The 23,623-nt window shown below is 41.1% G+C and overlaps 2 protein-coding genes across 17 annotated transcripts in view; both read right to left on the bottom strand.

The window, feature by feature from the left end:
- The window catches only part of LOC136415336 (serine/threonine-protein kinase MARK2-like), a 28,953-nt gene extending 6,674 nt beyond the window's left edge, over positions 1-22,279 (bottom strand). The window contains exons 1-15 of one of the 16 annotated variants that reach the window (XM_066399879.1): positions 22,021-22,257; positions 19,112-19,227; positions 18,319-18,450; positions 13,512-13,696; positions 12,278-12,514; positions 6,452-6,691; positions 5,196-5,416; positions 4,581-4,725; positions 3,693-3,955; positions 2,647-2,827; positions 2,283-2,451; positions 1,945-1,986; positions 1,082-1,252; positions 561-708; positions 84-254 (exon numbers count right to left, since the gene is read on the bottom strand). In XM_066399879.1, coding sequence (XP_066255976.1) covers positions 84-254; positions 561-708; positions 1,082-1,252; positions 1,945-1,986; positions 2,283-2,451; positions 2,647-2,827; positions 3,693-3,955; positions 4,581-4,725; positions 5,196-5,416; positions 6,452-6,691; positions 12,278-12,514; positions 13,512-13,610 — 2,087 coding nt within the window. In that variant the 5' untranslated portion in view covers positions 13,611-13,696; positions 18,319-18,450; positions 19,112-19,227; positions 22,021-22,257. Of the gene's footprint in view, positions 1-83; positions 255-560; positions 709-1,081; positions 1,253-1,514; positions 1,527-1,944; positions 1,987-2,282; positions 2,452-2,646; positions 2,828-3,692; positions 3,956-4,580; positions 4,726-5,195; positions 5,417-6,451; positions 6,692-8,096; positions 9,117-9,324; positions 9,525-12,277; positions 12,515-13,511; positions 13,697-15,461; positions 15,841-18,318; positions 18,451-19,111; positions 19,228-22,020 lie in introns of those variants that run through there. The other 15 variants (XM_066399877.1, XM_066399871.1, XM_066399872.1 and 12 more) reach the window with 15 other exon arrangements.
- The window catches only part of eIF6 (eukaryotic translation initiation factor 6), a 91,707-nt gene that overhangs the window by 12,429 nt on the left and 55,655 nt on the right, over positions 1-23,623 (bottom strand). The gene's annotated exons all lie outside the window — the stretch shown is intronic.

Here is a 23,623-nt window from a genome sequence, read left to right as displayed (position 1 = left end):
TTATTTACTGGGCTAACCAACATCACAAAAACAAAATTACCGGGGACGAGCACTAGAAAAAAAGGGCGCGGTCCTACACCTACCTAGATGCGCGCAAGGGATCATTAGCATTGACATTTGGGGCGGTATCGGGGGGAGCGCTACTGCTGACCGACGCCGATTTGACGTGGCCCTTGGCGGCGGCTCCGCCGGTAACGGTTCCAGGGGCGGCGGAGGCGACGGCGCCACCCTTGCCCTCTGCACTCGGTTCGGAGCTGCATGCGGTTAGCAAGAGAGAGAGAGAGAGAAAGATATACTGCGGTTACTTGAAGGATACAGGACAGACATGGGAATTATACCAACTTCATAAAAGGCAAATGTCTCGTTATTCTGAATATTTTTATGAAGTTCGTACTCGAAAGGCATGCACTGTGCGGTTAGATTAATTTTAACTATTATTAGTCTATTAGGATCAGGTGCTACCTATGAAAGTCCCCTTATATACAAACTATTTCCAAGAGCCAATACTACGCTGGCAAGTTTACCTGGAAGATAACAATTCATGGTTTTCGGACGCTTACCTGGGTAAATCCACGGCTAAATTCGCTTTTTCGGTACTTTCGGATTTGCCGTCGTAGCTGATCGTGGATCGACGGCCCACCGTGGTCCCTAAAGCAGATAACGTCGTATTCTTAGATACAGTTCGAGCCCTAGCCGAAGCTGGCACTCCTAATACGACAGAAACAAAACCAAAGCTACAACACGACACGTGGAAAAACAAGAAATAATAACATTAGAGGGGGGGGGGGGGGTCATGAAGAGTGAAAATTAGGGAAAATAACAGCAATTAATTAAGATATAAGATGTAAATGGACACATGAAATTAATACAGAAAAATTACTAGTAGATGAGGAAAATTACAATAAATGTAAAAGCACAGTGGGCCAAAACTGATTCAAGTAATGGCAAAAACTTTTGCATATTATTATATACAAGTTCCCTGATCAAACTACAGTGCCTTGTCATCTATCTACTACAAATGAAATTAGGCACAATTCACTCTGCCATTCAACACGTCTCGATTACTAGGAAAAAAACTTACTATTTTCCGTAATCGTCTTTGGTTGAGCACTGGTGGGTCTAGAATTTAGCCTCGCGCTGTTTTCTTTAATAGTAGCGCTGTCTACGGTGTTCTGCCTCTTGAAGCCGCTCTGGTGATTATTGCTTTGTGCCGTTGGAGCCTGAGCCTGAGGCCCTGTTCGTAAAGTTTCACCTAGAAATCGCCACGGATTCGTTAGTACAAAATTAAGTTCACTACCATTATGGTGGGACATAGATGAGTTTTTACACAGTGGCGAAAACCGCAATTTCATTTGATTGTTGGACAAAAAGTATATTGTATAGACAAAAACTTATTATTCACCACTTGTCAAGAAAATTTGATCCAACTCTTGACAATTGGTGACTAAAATTTCGTCTTGGTTCACTGTATACCAACTTAACCACTTTATTTTGTTAGACCGCATGGAACTTACCTATGGTGCTACCTAGAAGGGGAAGAGAAAAAAACACCAGTTAAAACACTGCACACTGAGTTCAACTTAAAATAAAATTAGCAGGATTGAGGAGAGTACTTATTGAGGCAGACTGAATCCTATTACAACTCAAATAACATGCCAATTTCTACCTATAAAATACTCTCACCTCCAAAATTATTAAAATAAAATCTGCAAAACAAGCTCAGGCATCTAATTACAACTGCATCGCAATGGTAGCTAGTCAACATTGGTTAATCATTATACTAATGCAAATCCAATAATTATTAAAGTGTAATGCCAGTGTTTGCAGCAAAAACCACACAAAGTGCAAATGAAAAAAATGCAAAAAATGGCATTAGTTGAGTACTAAAAAATGGATAAGTTAAGAGGTTAGTAACGCGTGAATTTCGGCTGAGATCTGTTTTACCTGCCAACGGCAAAGGAGTGCCAAAAGCCAACCCTCGGACACCTAGAAAAGTTTAGAATGACACGTTTGCCATATAAATCCATCGGACAATAACAGTTTTTCAAGAGTATTTTTCTTTTGAAACAACATAACATTCTAATGGTTAAAAATTGTCCCTCTAAGCAAAACAAAACCGCCGCCGTGAAAAAGCAACATTAAAATGGTGTCTCTCATCGAGCAGTTGTAATTAAATTGGTAAAATTTCCCCGGTGCTTCGAGAATTATAATGAGCAACCGGGGGACATGGAAAGCACGAAAGAAAAGCTGTTCAAACTGTCCTGTGCGCAGGCCAGACTTACCTCCGCTGGACGCCCTCCTGTTGGGTTTCGCGTGCGTGGCAGAAATGGACCTGTGCACGCCTCTGTGCGATGGTGATTGAGCAGTAGGCTGAGTGGCTCCGGGTTGTTGTTGACCTGCCATGTTTCGCAGCGACAAACTGGAACCGCTCCTACTACCATCACTCTCAGGCTAAAGAAGAAAAACTCTTTTTTCGCATCCACAGTGGGCACATAAACACTAAACACCCGCAGATGGCCTTCAAGCAACACTGCAAGGACTCCTCAAAAGGAATTTAATTTAAACCTATCACAAAATTGTATTTTTCCAATTTAGTTTGGTTGACTTGAAAAGGCGCGTATTGATTTTTAAGCAATTACTACTTACATCCGTGCTTTTTCGCCCTAAAAGGAGGTAAGTCGCAAAAGCGTCGTCGTATTTTTGCGTGTCCAACGAGTTTTCCACGTCGTACCGGTTGAAGCCCAAGCTCACCAAGATTTCAATCCGTTTAGGATCATTCATGTCCGGTTCAGGTTCCACGTACGGTTTCAGTTCGTCATTTTCGTAACTGCAAGGAACGATTATCATTTGCCAGTATTTTGAAGAAAAGTAGTGCTGTTTTAAGGTGTACTACATGCAACAGAAAAATGCAATAGTTCGTCCTTGTTGTATACGAGAAAGCTTTAGACACAGATAAAAATATTTTTGAAAAAGAATGAAATATAAACAATACGATCAACCATCTATGCCGTAAACGTAGCCAATATTGCAATAAAAAATAACTGCAAATTGGTAACCCAATATACATTCACATGGACCCTCCCTAATAACTTAATGGCATATTGACTAGGTTTACTTCCAAGATGTTCAAAATTTCTAATAGATTATTGCGAGTTCAGTCCGATTGTTTAGAGAATTATGGACTGAGTGTCTCAAGATTGAGTCACTCTCATTTATATAGAATTAAAAAAACTACATATAAAAATCATTTTGTTTTTAAAGTCTGGATTGACAAACTCCAATTTGAATTCGCATTATTCGTTTCACAAAACGTTATCAGTGTAATCTTGAAAAATGCAGCTAATATTGACAATTTCATAGCATTTAAATCCGTAGATTACACCCCTGAATAATCAATTATAAAACATATAAACATATAATAAAACGTTTACTACTACCAGATAATGTACTGTCAAAAATTAGCACGAGTGCAAATGGTGAGCCGTGACAATTTACCTTTCGATCGAACGAAGGAAGACATTTACATATAACTAAGTATACAGAATCCTAACACCATTTAGCTCTAGTGTGAATCGTTTGACAGTGCACCGCGTCTCCGACACCTAAAAACTATCTGAAAGGAAAACCACCATGAAACTACGCCATTCCCATCGACACGACACCGAAACGGATAACAAATGACGTTGACTAACCCAACATACCCCTGGTTCATCCACTTGTCCTTCATGATGGTCTCCAGGCTGGCCCGCTTGGCCGGGTTCAATACCAGGAACTTTTTGAGCAAGTTCTCGCAGTCGGTGCTCATGTAGAACGGGATGCGGTACTTGCCGCGAAGCACACGCTCGCGCAGCTCTCGTAACGTAGATCCGTCAAAAGGTAGACTACCCGAGACGAGAGTATAAAGGATTACACCCAGGGACCAGACGTCCACTTCAGGTCCGTCGTATTTTTTACCCTAAAGAATTATTTTGGTAAGAAATTATTTTCAGGAGATGTAATTAATAACAAAGCCGCTCCAATCCCAATGCAAAATGGAAGAAACCTAAAGAATTTTCAAACGCAAATTTATATACACACTGTATGACGAATTTCTATTTTTTACTTTAAAACTCTTATTTGCTACCACTGTGCCAATGTCAGTGAATCAAGCGACCCCTAGAATCATCTACCCCGCAACATATAGGCCTCTTTGTTTATCATATGGGTTTATAACAAAATAAAAGCTATGGCTGTCATCCTGCTGCCCTAAACAGTAAAGCAGGGTCTGGGCGCAGCTCAGACATACTTTAAATGTTAAGAGCGTGTACCGAAAAAGGATGGTTATATGTTACGTAACAGCTTATGTTAGATTGAGTCGTAGGTTGATACGAGCAGCGGCGGTAGATGAGTTTTAACAAACAAAATACCGAGATCGTTCGATAATCGAGAATATTCAGGTTCATAGTATTAGATTTTTAAGGCAGAACACGATTATCCGGTGAATATCGGTGATTCAAGGTTAAACTTAGGTACGTCACATAAAATATGGCATAAACCCTTCGTAGTAGAGTTATCGCTAATGTCATGCGTTGCGTACTTACTTGGAAAAGTTCAGGGGCGGCATAAGGAGGGCTGCCGCAGAACGTGTCCAGCTTGTTACCAGGCGTGAACTCGTTCGAAAACCCAAAATCCGCTATTTTTATGTTCATTTCACTGTCTAGCAACAAGTTTTCAGCCTTTAAATCTCTGAAAAATATACGAGAAACAAGCGTTAAACACCAACGAGACTTTAGCTCCGGTGCTAACAAATCAGGGATGAACTAAAGCCCCAAAAATCGATAGCTCACACCGTGTATTGCTCGAAGCTTAACATACAGGAAGGTCTTTTCCCGAATTCTCTGATTTCTATGATTATTTTTTCGACTAATTATTAAAAATTGAAATTATGAAAGTGCCCCGCCTCGATGACGACGATCCCAAACAGGAACAATAAATAAACCAGTTCCAACCGAATTTCCACAGACAAAGGCGTAGAATTGGCAGCTCCCGAGATTACCCATTATTAATAACAAGACGTCATTTGCATAACTCTATAGCCATTGAACTACCGTGGATTAGTCAAAAATCGCTCATGTTTATGCATGACGTTTTTTCGCACGAGCGCGGGGGCTCCGATTTGCATAAGTTCAATGAATTTTCGGGTGAAATTCGCTCACCTATGAATAATTCTCTTTTGGTGACAGTACTGCACCGCGGAAACGATCTGCCGGAACTTGGCTCGGGCCTCCTTCTCCTTCATCCTGCCGTGAAGCACGAGGTAGTCGAACACCTCGCCCCCGGAGGCGTACTCCATTACCAAGTACAACGTCTTCTCCGTTTCGATCACTTGGAACAGTTTCACTATGTTCGGATGGTCGAGCATCTTCATTATCCTGACCTAAAATTTCAATTTCTTGATCATTCATCGGGTATTAAATCCAATTAAAGCGCGTTGGTGACAAGGAGGATTGCCGTAATCTTTCCGTGGCAATGAGTTCGATATGGACGTTCCTCCTCGACGACAATGGGATTTGTTTATTTAATGAAACCGCGTACATCTCGCTCGATTATTGTCATTGAAATGGAAGCGCGGTAGTTATTTGATGTGGAAATAATTGCCTCTATTGAGTTACGGCAATAAGCCAACGTCTCCTTGAATTTACTGCTCAGTGGGGCTCGGCTCTAGTTTAAATCACCATGTAGATCATCGAGACGCAATATTTTTCCCATCTCAATTGATTGAAATTATTAACTCTAAATCCACCTCTGAGAGCACTTAAAAACGCGACGATTACCGCTGCTAATTGCCCATTAATGGGGCCATTATTGGGTTTGCTAACTATTAACGAACAAGTGTCTGAATAGCTCATTAACCCCCGAGTCAATTAGAGCCGTTTTCACTCCCTGAGCTGACAGAAATTCCAAAAAAGTTCCGCAATAATAATCAGATTTTGTTGCAATTTCGATTTCAAAAATCGCATCTTTGCAGTGCCAGGTGCAGATGGCGCAAAACGCCGTGTTCCAGGGTGCAACCGACCGTGACGGTCAATGTTTAAACGTTCAATTTATGTATGTTTGGTTGCCTACCCTAGCACCACCCTAACAATGAACAGCAGCTACGTAGCCAATAGCAATAAAAGTATTAGAGATGTATACAGGTGGACCGAAAAATTGACGACCGTTTTCTCTAGCAAGACGCGAATTCTTCGCTCGATTAGAAGAAAAAATACTAGAAAAAGTGCATTATTTAAAAAAATTGCGACGTCGCAGTGAAAAATTCAAACGATGATGATTCAAGGGGCAGCCCCTTGACGTGCCGTTGGTTGCCTACACCCCGCATTAGCACATGTCCTTGAAAACTAACGAAGGCATACACTCACGTACGCAACGCTAAAGAAATCCTTTTAATAGGCGACCCGGCACCTCAACTTACCTCTCTAAAAAGTTTCTGCAGAGATCCAGGCGTAAGTTGAGTCTTGTCAATGATCTTAATGGCCACTTCCTTGCCCGTCGGCACATGCTTGGCCAGTTTCACCTTGGCGAAGTTACCCTTGCCGATGGTCTTGAGCAATTTGTATTTGCCGATGGTATCGTCCACCCTCTGCCGATTGCGGCTGCTGGCCGACGTGGCCGAATTGCTGCGGCCGGTGCCAGACTCCGAGGTGTCATTGCTCTGGAATAAATCCGCAAATTAGGCAGTTAAACAGCTGCGGGAAGTGCGACATCACGGCATTTTCAGGTGATGGGGTTTCTTCGAAGGCATTCTTTGTCCGAAAGTTAACAATGCAATCTGTAATATTCCACCAATCGTGGCTCGCAGGTGTTTGTTCCGATAATTTTGTGCTTAGGATAAGATAACCTTACACGATGATTAAGCCGTTATCTGCGCCTTCCATTGAAAACCTCTATTTGAGCGAGGCTTAAAATATTATTGTAAAAGGAGAATGATAAAATGAAACGTCACTTCTCGGTAAACCCATAATCACATCGAAGGAAGCTTAACCTCCTAACCTTTCCTTCTCTTTAAAAGGTTCCTTCCTCGATTTCGCACCACTGACGAATCGATCCCCTCTCATCCTTCAGGAATTTCCCAATTTTTCAGACGTCACCGGGGAATATAAATTTCCAGGCTCGAATACGGTTCTAGGGACCCTAATCCGATTTGCTTAAGATGCGAAAGAAGGCAGGAAAGGCAGGCGCCACAGACGCCTCACGAGGACCCTGGCGCAGCCTACTTACGACGTAATATATGCCTAAGCGATTTTACCCACTATCTCATTTAGTCAATTAAGCGGGGAACCTCGATTTTTTGTATTATCGTGTCATTAGAATTCACATGTTGGATTTGCAATAGACTCATTATCGCCCCACTGTTAATAAATAATGGTTTATTGTTCGACGAGTTCCTTTTGTTCGATGGAAGAAGTTCTAATGTGCGCGAATTTATTGCTACCTCTAAAGGTTGGGAAAGAAACGTTTTTTGTTTAATTTTTACTGATAAAGGGGTAGAAAAATAAAATGCCTAGAAGGGAACGACCATTTGTCGGCGCAATCTGGCAACCCTGGTAACGAGCACGAAAACGAATCGGGTATCTTCCGCATAAAGCTTTGAGAAGAACACCACTACGTCATCCACATCCACACCACTTAGGTAGGTGGACGTGGTATGACTGCGGTGTTCGTCGTAAAGCTACGTTTCGTTTGGTTCTTCGGACCGCCACCAGACGATTTTGGTCAATTTTTTAAAGCGAAGTAATATTTTACTCGTCGACATATTCGCCCGGTAAGGCGACGCCAATAATGCCGCAAAACTAACGACTACGAATTTTTCTACACGTCAACGCCATTATAGCAATTTCCAAAATTTGGAATATGCGTGTATGTACATATATGACGTCACTCAAAAAGGAATTTTTTCCAACTGGGCATATTTTTTGTAAGTTTTAAAACAGAGAAAAAACAACTGAGTCGACGACGTCACTTGGATGCGATCTCACTTCCACTAGCACGACTTTATGACCTTCAAACTCGAGAAAAACGTTGAAATTAGTCCCTGCCTAACTCACCCCCCGCCTTACCTTGTGCCTCTCCCTAGACAACCTCGGCTTCCTTTTCAAGGTAACCACATTCTTATCCTGTACATCACTGGCGGTCCGACTCAGCGAAGTGACCTTCCCCGCCACCGCCCTGCTCCGGTCCTTGATGGTACTCTGATGGTCCATGCTCTTTCTCTCTTTAACGTGCCTGCGAAAGTTGCCTTGGTCCTCGTTATCAGTGTCCACGTCACTGAAGCCCCGCGAGGCCTGCAGATTCTCGATCTCCTTCGAGGGCTTCATGGGGTTGAGCAGCGCCTTCTGCGGCGTCAAATCTTGAGAATGATCCACTGCCGGAGGCGACGGTTTCTTGGGCGCAGGCCCCTTCATTAAAGTCTTACTCGGCTCCGACTTGGTGATCTGCTTGACCAACTCGTTGAACTTGCGCAAGTTTTCATCTTGCTTCTCTTGCTCGTTAAGCTTCGATATTATGTTTTCGACGTTCTCCAGATGACTCATGGTGTTATCGGCACCGTGAGCAACGGAATCTCTGAAGATCACATTCAGAGCTACCTTCTGCGGCTTGGTAGCCTCGCCCGAAGGGGTGATGTTGTAGATGTTGACGTCCTTATTTTTCTTCGGCCACTTGAACTGTTTGGGGCTGGTGTTCAGGGGGGACGTTAACGGTTTGGCCCCGCGATCGGGCACCTGCTTGTACCCGATCAGAGCGTTCGCCTGCTTGTTCAGGTCGTTGGTGGCGTTGCTGGGCATCGCCTTCGGAGTTCCCATCATCTCCGTGGTCAAATTGGGGCTGTGCCGGGAGCTCGTGTCCGCCCTTTCGCCGTTCTGCACCGACGATTTTCGGTGTTGTTCGAGTGTTTCACGGCACTTCGCGCTTAACGGGTACTTTTCCTCTTTCACCTCGTGAGAGAACGTGTCTTTGTACCGCTCACTGTATTTACCACCGTTGGTGATCTTGTCTCTGCGGTCCTTGAGCATCCTGATACCGGTATCGTAGGGGTTAACTGCGCGCCACCGGTTCTGGTTGTCGCTCATCCTTTAATTCTGTCAAAGCAAAAACGTACTTCCTTGTTACTGAGCCGAGGTTCGGGTACGTACACAACCCCTGCGACAGGAAGCTGAAGCTTAGTTTCTGACCAATCACAAACACATAGCGGACATGAACATTGACTAGACAAGTTATCACATCTGAGTTTTTATCTTTGGGTTACACGTAAGCGCTATTATCTCCCCTGACTTATAATTTATTTACCTGACAACAGTACCAGTGCTGCTGTTAAAGCCATTGCTAATAATTACTATTCCGTAACATTATCCTAATAACTTCCTGCTTTAATTAGCTTTTCGTGCACTTGAAGCTGTAGTTGCACCGCTCGATTCTGGTACTCTACTTGGTACTATAGCACTGCACAAACACGGTTCTGAATAATTGCAATAGGTGTGTCACGTGTGTTATCAGATAAATCGAGTTTGCGCGATCAGGAGAGATCACATTATCAAAACAATCGAACGATCGACTAGTCCGCACTGCGACTGACATCAAAAAGATGTCCATGCTAATTGCATGACATATTAAGCCAGCTCAAGGCCGTGCCATTACAACCATTATTCTATGCTTTCCTACCAAGGTATTATCTTATTTTGCGGTCGCGTTTACGGTTTGGTTTCACGCGAGCGCGGCCTCTAAGGTCGCATCACAGAAAACTTTTCTGCATCGAAATTCACCACAAAAATCGGCCGATTTCTTCGGAATCTCGGCAAACTGAACACGCTTAATAACGTTAGCGATTTTTATTGTGCCGAAGTAATAATATGTAATTAGAGCTAGCCGTCATGCGTTCTACATGTGATGCGTTTTTTCACGATAATTTGTTTATAAGTCAAACCAGACGAATGCCAACTGTTACCGCTCGTAGTGAAAACGTTTAATGAAGTACACGTTGAGGTGAACTAGTCGAGTAACTCAAAATGCCCATTAAAACCCGCTTAATATCGCATAAACGAGCATGTGTTTTTAAATAAGGATAAAGTTGTGTATGTGGTGGACCCTATGCAACAAGTGAGTCACATGGACTGCCTCTTGGCGTGGATGAAGCAGCTTGCCTACCGCGGTGGGCAAAACTTAGAAATAGGTAATGGGAAAACTCCCCGAACGCAATCGCCCAGAAAAGTCACCGCTATTTTATGTCGCACCTTTGGATAGGAATAGTAAATTGGCCGATTGCAAGCAATGGAGCCTAAGGATCGCAATCCTCCTGAGCGCGAGCAACTAGAGCAGATCCTCATTACTTCTCTTTGCTTAGCCTTATTTGATGAACAAGGACAGTTATATGACCCAGAGTCCCTGGACATTTAGTTCGCATTTCGTTTCCGACTGCCCTGGAAAGCGTAATGAGTGCAGCGGTTCCAATTACGAATTTTAATATACAAAAGAACGTTTTAATTGCTTTAAGTCGATTCGAAGGGCTTCCGAGTTTCCAGCAGATATTTGTACATAATATCATTGGACAAATATTTTCGCTTCAGCTTTGAGAGGCATAAAATCTCATCAATTCTTCGCCGGAAACAAAACAATAGATCCTGAAAACATTAAATTTTCCAACGACAAAGACTCCTACTAGTCTTTCTTATTCGTTGAAATTTGCGGAAACACAGCTGAGAAACGTAAAAACTCGAGTTTCCCGGAAGACTGGCTAACGAGATATCCAAAATTTGCATTTTCCCCTAATCTCGTTGGTCCGACATTTCGTGGAAGCACGTTAGATCGTGAATATTTCACCGCCGCCCGCCCTTGGCTCGGAGTCCACGTGCGACAGTTAACGTGTATGCATCGATAAATAAATAAAAGGGTATTAAATCAAACCTTAAAGGCTAACAAGAAGAACAATGCAATATGGTGACTAACCTGCACAAGCTACAAAAATAGGAGCGTTTACGTCAAACGTGCAGGATGTTGTTCGAAATTTCCGGCCTTTCGATTTAATTAAATTTGCCATCGTAGGAATATAAATGAGAGCATCAAAAATTTACCGACTAAGTCCGTCACCCGGCTATATACCTCGAAGGGCTCGAAATTGTGGCGTCAATCATCAACAGGGTGAATAAATTAGTCATCTCCGAAATTCGGGGTACCTGTACATAAATCATAATCAAACGCCTTTAGGGGACCGTTTCAGGACAGTTTCCGCATCCCTTGATGAAGTTTTCATCGCCGAGCGGAGATGAATTGAACGATTTCTATTCTTGGTAAAAGAGAACTAAATGAAGTTGGTATATCGTGAAGCTGAAGCGACAGAAATTGATTTCATTTAAAGTTGTGTTCCTGGAACGATATCGGGATGTCTATTTTGAGCATGAAATTGTCAAGTTTCGGCCCCTGGAAGCAGCATTTTCGCCGTAATATAATGCTTCAAGTTTGGGGATTAATATACAAGTTTGACCTTTGGAATTTCAGGGCGTGATTTATATTTGTGAGGATTTATTGGCCCCGATTTCGTGACTCGCGATTTTTTGAGGTTGTGGAAATTTCCGCGAGATTTATTAATTAAATTCCGAAAGAGCGTGCAGGAAATTTAATCACAAGTAAAGAATGCTGAGGCCTGAGGGTGAATTAAATAACTGAAAGTGGTGAAATTATCATGAGAGACAATTTAATAAGCGGATAGAAATTCGGTTTTATTATATTGCTGACGTGATGAATACAAATACTACCCTAAATTAGTCCCAAATACATGTCAAAACAGAAGGACTATGTTGTGTCTCGATAGTGCAATTTCACTCACCATCTTGTCAACATTTTAAGTTGAGAAAACTTGAGAATACGGTGAATAACAATTAAACCAGAAAGAAATCAAACGTAGGACTAAATTGTACTATTTCCTATATTACGTCAAATAGAAATTTGTAGGAAAATGTAACTGAGACATTTCATGAACAACCTGAGGAGCTAGAGTACTTGAAACGTTAGCACTCTAGACAAAATGGTGGAGGTAATTAATCTCGTACGTAACTAAACTGTAAACTCTTTTATATCAGGACAAAAAAGGCATCCATTGTAATCCTTATTAACGCAAACATCGACAATCTCTTTCAATTACCGACACTTTTAAAACTCTTGATCAGAGATCACGCGGCATCGCTTAAACTAAATTAAACACCCGATGACTCAAATGACGTTCTACAGAGTGTCCTCTCATGAAAGTTACCTTTTTGCTTTTCCCAATAGGAGGCCCTACCACCACCGGTACACCCTCCACCATATTCACCACCATACCTCCGGAATTGCGGTTATGTTGCGGGTGCACCACGTGGTTGTGGTGGTAGTGGTGGTGGTGATGGTGGCCCGTGGGCGGGGTGCTGCGGGGTGCCTTCTCGGAATGGGCGGCCGCCGTTGATTTGGAGCGTCGGAGCAGCTTCATCATTTGGTTTTTTATCGTTATATGCTAGGAAAGGCGAGGAGTTTTTCCCTGGGGGATCTAACTGTGTCCTTAAAAGGCGGTTTGCGGCATTTTTTGGACTTGAGTCAAATTAATAAATGCAGACGACCATATGCTAACACGAAAACGCAATAAGCGGACGGAAAAAAGGTGTGTCTGTGTTTTTATTATAATTAAATTGACCCCGAAGACGACGAAGACCGTAAGGGTGGCCTAAATAAGCCAGTGGTTGACATGAATAGAGAACTTTCCCTCGAATTTACATTAGTATTTATTTTATTCTCGGTTCCTTCTATAAAAAGCTATTTCCATTCAATCAAAATCGTTATTATCAAAGATAATGCTATCTATGTTATATCCAGGTCTCTTGCCTGAAAATAATTTATCTGCACACGCGTGGATTTTTAGCTTAATCGAGGTTTAAGCTAATTTCCACACGGGTTAACGTAATTCATTATGAAACGATGAAGGTCATTAAGGTTATAATTAAGCACAAACACCACTTTTTCCCAGTTCCCAGGGCAATTTGTACATGTCTTCTCTGGAATTGAACGATACTGAAAACGGAACAAATGAGATATTTAAAACTAATTCGCTGGCATTATTGCATTGATGAAGAGCGACACTAGAGAATATACAATGGTGGCCAATAAAACGGGTTTACCGACGACCATAAATCTAGCTTTATTAGAAATTTCTCGAGCAATTGCCGTTTTTCGACTTCCCGAACGAGGTCTTTGTCTAATTGGGTTTTCCCATTTACTTCGTTATCAAAATGTACAACAAACCACCACTTCCAGCATCGGACAATCAGGCCAATAAAAAAATTGGCAACACCACAAACCGCCTTTTTATCGAATTTTCTTGCACACAGACGTGGCAGCTGCGTGTATACAGGGTGACTCAAGAGTGGGTTGTAATTAATCCACGACTTTTTCACCGATTAAGTGTGCCTAGATCACCATGTATAGCGCATCCCGCAGTTGCCAAACTGTCAACTGACCTGCTCTTTGACGCTCAGCTGTGGCTTGATGGTGTTGGCCTGTTTCAAGGCCACAGCTGCGTCCAACTTACAACTCCCCAGGGTGGACACTTCGAACATGCCTCAACTCGATCGTTCGAGAATCAGCCCCTTTTTCAGGGGCACGTAAATCCGTCCTTTGGGGACGCTCACATTTGGATACTTTACTGCAAATTATATAGACAACGTGTCTACCACTACTGCCATCATTGGGGGTGGATTGGTCGAGGGTTGCGATTAGACGGCAACGCCACCTAGCTTCTAATTATTCGTGGTAAAAAGCGACGCCTAACTGTAGTGTTTTAATTGCCCAGATGGAATGATGATGGGCCATGGTCGAATTTTGACCCCAAAAATCTCGCGGTAGCGCGTAGATAACTCGAGTAAGATAATGAATTAGTTTTAATCGATTTTAGACGGTTTCCGATGGACTCAAACACTTTAAATAAATCACGATTTAACTGACTTTAACCATACGATTCTGCTTGGATCAGTGCATGAAGCGAACTCTCGATGAATCACTGTTTGTGAATAAATTAAAAAAGTTTGGTGCCGAGCAGGATTTTTAGACAAATTGACGGTGAACTTAGGACGTTAAATTGTGTTACATAAAACGCATTAACCGTATAGAATAATCCGCTCCATCTTTCCTAACGTACGGGCTGCCCACTTATGATGAACGCTCGAATTACGGTGAAGTAGTGCATAACACCATACACAGTCGACTTGGAAAACCTCATTAACCGATGCTTTTTTAATCATTCAATTAAGGTATTGCACCGGAATCTCCCATCGAAACTAGACGGGCACTATAAGAGGTTATTTTAAATTCGTTCAAAAATAAGTGTTAACGTGCAGAGTTTGTGTTAGCAATGGTTAACATCGCGACACTGGTTCCAATCTTGCCTTCTAACCAATGGTACAGCGTTGTACAGCATGGTCCTGCGCTCTAGCCTAGATGTGGATGTCCAGGAACAATTGTTGCAGTTTGCCCCTACAACGATGCCCCTAATGCCATTTTGGCGGCCCTTGCACCCAAAAAAGGTCAGAAAGACGCGGGAAGGAGCTCTTCCCGTGTACATAAGTACTGTACGTTATTTCAGTAGCAATAAATTATGTCCTACCCTCATCACGAAACGCTTCGATCAGATTAAACCGCTTTCTCTTCGAACTAAATATGAAAATTATACAGATTTTCCCCCAATCTCTTACTGCATTATGCAGGTTAATCGAATCGTGGATGATGGAGGTTCATTCTACATCCACAAATGCACTGAGTCCTAATTAATTATTACCGCACACGAAGGCTCACTGAACATCTACTGACATCACTTGTTGAAACCTCATTACATGCAGGTCTTCTTCCTACTTTTTGACGCACGCATTAACATAATCTCCTTTTCCAGAACCCGCTTAATGCAAATTAAGTTGCAATACATAAACACTGATTTTATGAATATACATGAGCCCGTAAGAGGTGATAATGATTTATATGTTTGTGTGTTGTCTCTATCAAAAGGACATAAGGTCAACCGTAATGAAACATTAATGCATGACTGCGATAAAAATATTTCCACAATTAGACGACGTCATCTATATGGGGTTGGTCTCGAAATAGCGTCGATGGATTTAAGGAAATCGAATGGACTTGTAAGAGCTTTGCAGCTATTACACCGAGGCTCTGTTTACGTCAGGGAAAAAGTGAAGGTATTTATAGGATCCTCAGTTAATAAACCAAGATAATAACGCGTAATTTTGAAAAAATCTAGTATGGTTCCATGCCGCTTGAAGAGACAAGGTAAACACGCTTATCTCTCGCTGCCTGGCGTGATGTCATAACTAGAAATCAGACAGCTAGGAAAACTAACGTTCCTCAACCTAACGCACCCCAAATTTGGCAAATACGATAGCAGTATATCCAAGTGCACGCACCTAAGACACTGATAATGATGATGACGAGTACAGACGAAACGCCGCTCACTTCTCGTAAATGTCATACGTCACAAAGGGGTTCACCGAGCGACTGGGGGGGCGAAACAAAACACAATCGTCGAAGGGTAAAAGCGGATGCCTCGCCCGATTCCGAAGCTGCGGCTCGCGCGCGCGTTGCGGAAAAACAAACGACCAGCGTCGCCCGGCTTTGCCTCTCCTCCTCCGCCTCTTTGGAGGGGAACGTTCGATCTAATACTGGATGTGTTTATTGTTATTACACATAACTGTGTCTATCATGGCAAAAAGGGTAACAAGGTTATCACGAAGATACAGGTGCCCGTTTACAAGTGCGAAGCCGGACTGAATATCAATCGGTCTGTCGGCGGTGGGGAAGATCGAAAAACACAAGAATAAACAATCTAATTATAATTTCGATTGTTCGATGTAATCAGTGTTTGCCGTTCGCCAACAGCAAATGGTTTATGAGGATCGCATACGGGTGGTACCTTGAAATTTCCATGGGAATGTCTATATCAATGTAACGTTTCAAAACAGACAAAACTATAAAAAACAAAATCTTTACAAATAAATATTTGATGAATCTTTAACATTTCAACGACCGAGATGGTAATATTTGAGCACAAGTTGGTTATTACTGGATTCGGTATCTGAATTCATTTATAAGCTGCAGGGACAGCGATAATGTGATATTTTGCAATTAGTAACTGCAGAGAACGGTGAAAGACTTTGAAGTGAGTAGTGCCCGCGCCTTGTATTAATTTGTAAACAAGATCACTATTATTAGTGGTAAAAATCACGAGGTAACTATTTTTCTGTTATAGAAAAATAGTAAAATATACATATATCTGTCAGAAAAGAACACAATTTTACAACCCTCCTTAACAATGCAAATAAAGCGTGTGGTACGATAACAGCGACTGAAAACAAGTTTAGTCTTATCAGAGCTGTGGTTTTTTCGTGTATGTCAAGGTTTTATTCCGCGGTATGCGACAGCCCTAATGGCCCATAAATATGCAAAACATCAGCATCCAAGAATAAAAGAATCAGAAAAATGCTGGGCGAAGACATCTTCCTATGATCAATTTCCCACCGTCCATCTCAGTTTGCTGTCGCATCATTCAGCTGTCAGATAGGAACCCATGGGATTGGTCGAGAGCGATTGACGTAAAGTCTACGACATCGCTTAAGGAAGCTGACATCGATAAATTCGACTTACCTAGTGATTTTAATGCACTAGAAAATGGTTAAAATTGAAAGCGTGTCCAGTAAGACAAAGACAGGTGGATAAATTTAGTTAATGCTGCTCTCTGTAGCTGACACTGCATAGAGAGTCTTGAGGAGTATTTACACATTTTCTTATTTGCTTAGCCTACATAAGAACATGTTTTCACACTTATAATCGAACACCCTAAATGGAAAAGTTTTACTTAAAGTCGCATTTACCGTTTCGGCAAAATCCATATTGCCTTGCCACAAATCTATTATTTTCGGCTTTCGAGTACTGAACTAAACTTTACATATTCATGACCGAATTCACCACCGTGAGTCACTCGGCGTGATATCATAATAATACCTGGTCATCATCATTTATGGTTACACATTAAACTTTAATAATAGCAGTACTGCACATGCCATTTATAAGATAAGTTCAGGTTTACTGTCGTAACAACAATGAATCTATTTTGGCAATTAATTTTTAAACGGTTGTCGCTACAAAAAAGCTTTGTTTACTAACAATTTTAATATTTTGCTTTCCTTTTACAGTTTCAATTCTAACATTTTCTTACGGTACCTGCGTTAGTCACTCATTCATTATTATTAACAAATAGAGGTCAGAGTTGGTATGTGTAATGGTAGTTATAATACAATGAGACCTTGTAGGAATTTAAGCAAACTTTTTGCCACTTATATATTTATAAAGAACAGAGCCGCATTAGGAGTCAATTAACGCAGCACTTATAAAAAAAAAACTAAAACTGAGTTTTGCTTCGTCCCTGTCGTGGCCAGTAATACAATTTTCAAGCAGCAATTATTATTGCGTAAAAACTTGGCGGCACTAATTTGCGGCGAGGCCGGGAAGTGTTGCACACATTCTACAGAAATTTACTTACAACCGAACTAGGGTAAAGATTTCCATGTGTAATAACACGAGCGTCCATATTTGCAACCCTAAGAGATCTAAATATGGAATAATGTGCTGAGGAAAATTTCCCCTTCTCGTGTATGATTTATGAGTGAATTATAATTGAGAAAAACGGCGCCCGAAGACCGTTCAACTTGTTTCGAGGCAAAATGCACGACCTTCAGGTATTATCACTGATCAAATAGATAAGAATGCTCGAACAAACAAAGACCCAAAAGAGGGCCTATCACGTTATTTTCTTACAGACATAATGCCTATAAATTGTTACGTAATAACAAAAACCTCAAGCGTTAAAGTTCAATATTCCTAGGAATACTCATTAATAATCTATAGCAAGTGTTTTTTCTCGTCTAATTTTAGGCCGACAAATATAGCCCAAGTCAAAGGGTAAATAGACAGATCGATATCCAATATCGGTAATGTCCTTCTTATTGCAGCCAATTTTTATTTCCGATGCTCTGTTTACGAGTTTTTACTTCACATATGGTATTATCTAATACTGTACCTTTATCTAAAGGTCTACTCTTGACAATCAGGTGAAGGCGCCTCTAGAATTTCAACAGACAAAGACAGTACAGACATTTATCGCATCCACCACCAAAAATAATTATTTAATGAGGGCAAAGCCATATCGTCTAAATTAATAAATATCAATGACTACGCCATTTGATACTTGTAAGAGCACACACATACCTTATTAGTGGAACTAGCGTAGTTGTACGGCCTGGAACTCTTGGTGGTAACAGTTTCTCCTGAGGCTTTAGATGGGGTTTTGGTAGGCAGACTTGCAGGGACGTCCTGGCTGTTGGCGTTTGCCTTTGTTACCTGAAAGAGATTTTGTTGCTGGGTAAATAAAATGATGCATGGTTGAGGTGCGGCTTCGTGATTCTCCAGTTATTATTACTCTGCCGGGCATTTGACTTATTGCTATTGGCCACAGGTGACCTTACTTTGTTTCCATTGTGGTCACCTCGAATCTGAATACACTAAACCAGTTAAGCAAGAATGACAAAAAAATTATGGAGAGAGATGTATAAAGAAGTTCGAAGAAGTCTTGAATTGACGGTCACAATCACCAAGAAAATACACTTTATTGGAGTAATGCGTGATAAACAGAGATCGCTTTATGATAAGGGAGCAATTGCATAGCGCGATGAATGACAGCCGTTTGCAGTGATACAGTGAAGGCAATTATAAACTTCAATTGGCAAAAACAGAAAATTGCTTTATTATTGAAATTGTTTAAAACGCACTTAGGAGATTTTGGTAGTTGTAAAAATAACCTTGAACGCCTACGTTAAGAATCACGGATTGTCTTAGAATGTCAAACGTGTTCTGCATATGCCGGTGTCTTCGCTATAACAGATACAAAGGGAAAGTTTAAGCCGTTGATGTCAATTAATTTGTCACCTAATTGTCAAGAAAATGGTTAGTTTTAACCAACTTCATACGTCTCGGACTGTGCCTCCTTCCACGCCAAACTTACCTCTAAGCTTTCAGGGACAGTCTGTAGAGTCGATCTCATGGCTGTCGACATGACGAGTCGACCGTACCGGGATGGACGTTAAAGGAATGGTGGTTCCGCCCAGCACTTCACATCACCTAAAAACCAACCACATTTACTATCCATGAGGAGTCAACGACTGCAACACAATACGAAACATTCCTATGGCTTTACAATATTTACAAACAAACCTCTACAGGTTTCTTGCTAATCGATTAGTGTGATTGCCATTGCAATTCGGGGAATATCGATTTTGCGGAACCGAATATTCTGACAATAAATAATTTGATTCTTATACAAGTTCTTCCAATGAACTCCATCCATCCAACCGCTTCCATTCAGTCGAACCAAAACATATGTATGGGAGCGAAATAGGTCGCTGACACTATAACTGAAACTATGCGCTAGTGCTAAATAGTAGTGTTCGGATCTAAAAATACTGCAGGTACACCTCTTCAAATGTATTAGTGCCTGTGTGAGTGAGTCACATGCACGTTTACACACACCTGTTACCAAAAAAATACTTTGGTGAGATCTTGTTACGCAACTTCTCGGTCAGAGCTAAAAGACATTTTTATTGTTAAATAGGAATTGGGGAAATGAAGATGAAAGAATGTAGCAATTACATGCCGGTAGATGGTAGACGGTCTAGCCGTGAATGCCCAGGGGTTTTACCCGGCAACGGCGATCTTGGAGAAATTTGCTTAATTGATTTAACGAGGGGGAGCTGAGTATTTCTAGTCATAAAGTCATAAAGAAAAAGGCAAAATAAATTGGCAATAAAAAGAGATAATTGAGGCGACAGAGCGGCGAGAGAAAACAAGGAAAAGAATATCGGCACTTCTATTTCAGTCTCGGGTTCGCCTTTGTTCCCTGAAAAGTCAGGGTCAAGAAGGGAGGGAAAAGCCCTCAGGAGTAATCCGCTTGCACCCTCAGAGAGTCGGATTTTAAAATCCAGTACTCTTCACCGAGTTGTAACCTTCGCCAATATGTCAAATTAACTGGAAATATCAATAGGCCAAAAGTGGGGTAATGTCACGAGACACGTTCAGGGGGATAAAATAGCTACTGCGTTAATCAACATACTTTCAACTTAGGCATTAATCAATTCATTCACTACACAGTCTTACCTAACACAAGTCGATTAATATTAAATAAGTGTGAAATATGCATTTCGGGGCTGTAATTTGGAGCACACACATTTACCACAGTCGGTTTCCTACAAAAACAAACGGGCAAATTGCGGAACTACCGGCCTAATTGCTCTAACAAGGCAATTAGCAGTTATTACTTTTACGTTATTATTTAAAAAAACAGCCAAATTTTGGCGGTCGTTTAGTGAAGACGTGCACAGCGAAAATCACCAGAATTGAAACTTTTTACTGTCGCTTTCTATTGGACGAGTCAGTGGCAATTTCCGAACAGGTTCCACTCCTAACTAACACTAGCAAAAATAACTTTCAATTAAAATGGCAGCAAATCTGACCAATTGTTATTGATTGCATTTTTGTTGATGAAACAATTTAGTTGTTAAGCATTAGAAGCGGGATATTATTTTGCAACATCAAGGAATGACTTGAAGAGACATTCAATTAGGATGCTAATAAGGAGCATGATGAGGCAGGATGGAACGTTTACATGTATCTTGGAAATATCAGCAAGAGAACAGGCATTGCAAAACGCCAACAAAACACACACACTAGAAATTAATGTATGAAGCCCTCTAGTAACGTCTATTTTTCGCACCATTGAGATCATAGCAATCGTGACATGAGCAGGAGAAGGTTTTCTTTAATCTCTGCTCCTCAGCCTTCCCATATTTAACTAAACGAACTGTGTAGTGAGTTCGTGAGGCTGCTCACACAAAGTAAGGTTAGCCGCTGACTTGTCAGTGACAGGAACAAGCAGGTTTCGAGCCAGCCCTTTTACATCCCCTTGAGAGCTGCCAACAATACTACTGCGGTGCTGCCATTGCACTGACAGATGAGATTAATCAAGGCCCTGTCATGTAAGTACAAATATGAGCCTACTCTCATGTGAGAAACTTGTGTAGTAGTATATTATCTATAGTGTGGCTCACATAGCAAACAACCTCAGCCTGAAGTCAGAAACAGGTAGCTTAATGATCACTGATCACAAAGGAAATGCACACACTTTCAAGGTTTGAAACAAATTCCAATCTCAGTGAGGGGCACAAGTAGCAGGGCCATTCGGTTCCCCATGGAGCACAACGCACTGTGAGACACAAGTACCTGCTTAAATCTGAATAAAAATGCTCCATTCAACTGAAAAATTAATGACCTTTAAGTTAAGCGGAACCGTGTGGAGAAACCACGACGTTCGATGACTCATTTCAAACTGATATCTCTTTTAAACCAAGGAATATCTACCTCACCTACCTGTCTGCATGGATTTCATTACAGGTAGATGGTAGATGTGATTAAAGTAGACAAGGCAGGATTTGGACGAATTAGTTAAATTCGGCTGAGTGAATCGGTGTTCACGGGATGTGAAGTGATGCAATTACAACTACTAGGCAGTAAAGGCACTCCTGCCTAATAAGGCAGGAATGGTCCCCAAAGATACCTCCTGGTTCTGAGTTGACCTCTAGCAGTCGGGAACGCACCAAAACAACTCAGCGGAATTTCCCCGTGATTTCGCGGATTGAAACGAGAAACGTCCAGGAGTTCACGCTTGATATTCCCACATTCAACTCCTGGGGCCAGTTCAGTCAATTTCGGATTATTTCTCTGTAATATTTACGGGCGAAGTGAAAGCTGCGAGCCGTGACAAGAGCACACTTTACCATCGACGTTTGTGTCTTGTTGGGCCGTTTTTGCGGGGCACGCTAGGCCCATGACTTAGATTATGCGACAAAGTGTTCAACTCACCCATAAAATAGTCCTTTTTAGTAAAATTTGGCTGAAAATTAACACACACCTCGAAAAAGCATACTTTCGGAATTTCACAAGATGGCTGGGCGAGCAGAACTGCGCGACGTTGCCGGTAATCTGACTCGTGGCGCTAATGAATATGTCAAATTACTGCTTTTCCTTGATTAAATGTGATATTTTTCAGCTAAATCAGTCAGTATTTTGTAGCGTCAATAAGCAAAAATAACTGTAAACTACCACTACTCAACTTAAAGTAATTAATCTGCTCAAACATTGCCATTTCTATACATTTAAAACTCAAAGATTATCCCTACCCACACAGAATTTCTTTGCAAATAATATTGTATATTATCATCTGTACCTGGATTACCTTTCATTATATTAAAGAACAGCTATATGGAATTTATTTAAATTAATTATCCTAATTAATCATACCTAAAACCACACATGGCAATTCAGCGTACAGGCAAATCTCTACGCATTGTGCCACGACCTACGATCGCGAAATTCGTTCCTGATGTCTGTGAACCATGAGGGAAACGTATGTCATTTCCTTTACAACGCAGTGACGTCATTGACAAGGTGACACAAGACGGTGCGACGACTGCGTATGTGTGTGTAATGTAAAAAAATTATTTATTTAATTGACGAAAAGGGGATAGTTCATGCCTTTTGTGGGACGAGGGTTTTGATTTTAGAATTTATTTGAATCGCTGTATGGAGTCTGTTTCACTTTGAGCCCCAGCTGAAGTTAAATCAAGCAGGCTAAAGCGGGTAGTCTGGCGCATTTGCCAAAATAAATACTGTTTTGCTGGTTGTCTATCCGCAATCAATTTTGTACCACCAAATTATTCCCAATCTTCAACGCTGTTTTATTCTACGCTCGAATTCTGGATTCACCCCAATTTTAAAAGACCTTTCATACTTCAATAAAAAAATCAAAAGGAAAAGAAACAATAAAAAATAAAGACTCAAATATACTCTTAAGTAATTACTACATTACCGTTTCTTCACATCTCCTTTACATTTCTGTACAATATGATGCATGATAAATTGATGTGCGTTTAATATTATTGTTGAATAAATTTATTGTTTGCAGAATAAGAGCTTTTATTGTTATGGCATATTCGAAACCCAGCAAGCAGAAATGGCTATTTAATTATAATTTCTCTTAGGGAAAAAGGAATAAATATATCAACTTCAAAGGCTAAAACTTATATTTGAAGATGTGTTAAGTTACCATTTTCCCATAGTTGCTTCATATTTCTGCACAATATGGTGAATAATCTTTGCATTGCCTCTCGCTTATAGACATTGTCGAAAGTGTTCTATCGTTAATAAATTCATTGCGTTAGTATGTTAACTTTATTAACAATGAATGTTAATAACTTGGGCTTAATTTTCTTCATTTTCAACATAACCAGCATTTCATATACATAAATCAAATGACCCAGTTTACCTTTATGTTTGCCATTTAAATACTCAATAACCGGAAATTGATCAATGCCCCAAAAAGGAAACAACCCACGTAATATGCATAAATAATTATCACCCCCTCCTACGCAGGGTAATTTAAACCTAAACTGATAATCCTAGTCTA

Source organism: Euwallacea similis, chromosome 20, assembly GCF_039881205.1.
Source record: "Euwallacea similis isolate ESF13 chromosome 20, ESF131.1, whole genome shotgun sequence".
NCBI classification, from domain to species: domain Eukaryota; kingdom Metazoa; phylum Arthropoda; class Insecta; order Coleoptera; family Curculionidae; genus Euwallacea; species Euwallacea similis.
Note: the sequence above shows the minus strand (reverse complement) of the source record. Positions and strands in the feature narration are given on the sequence as shown.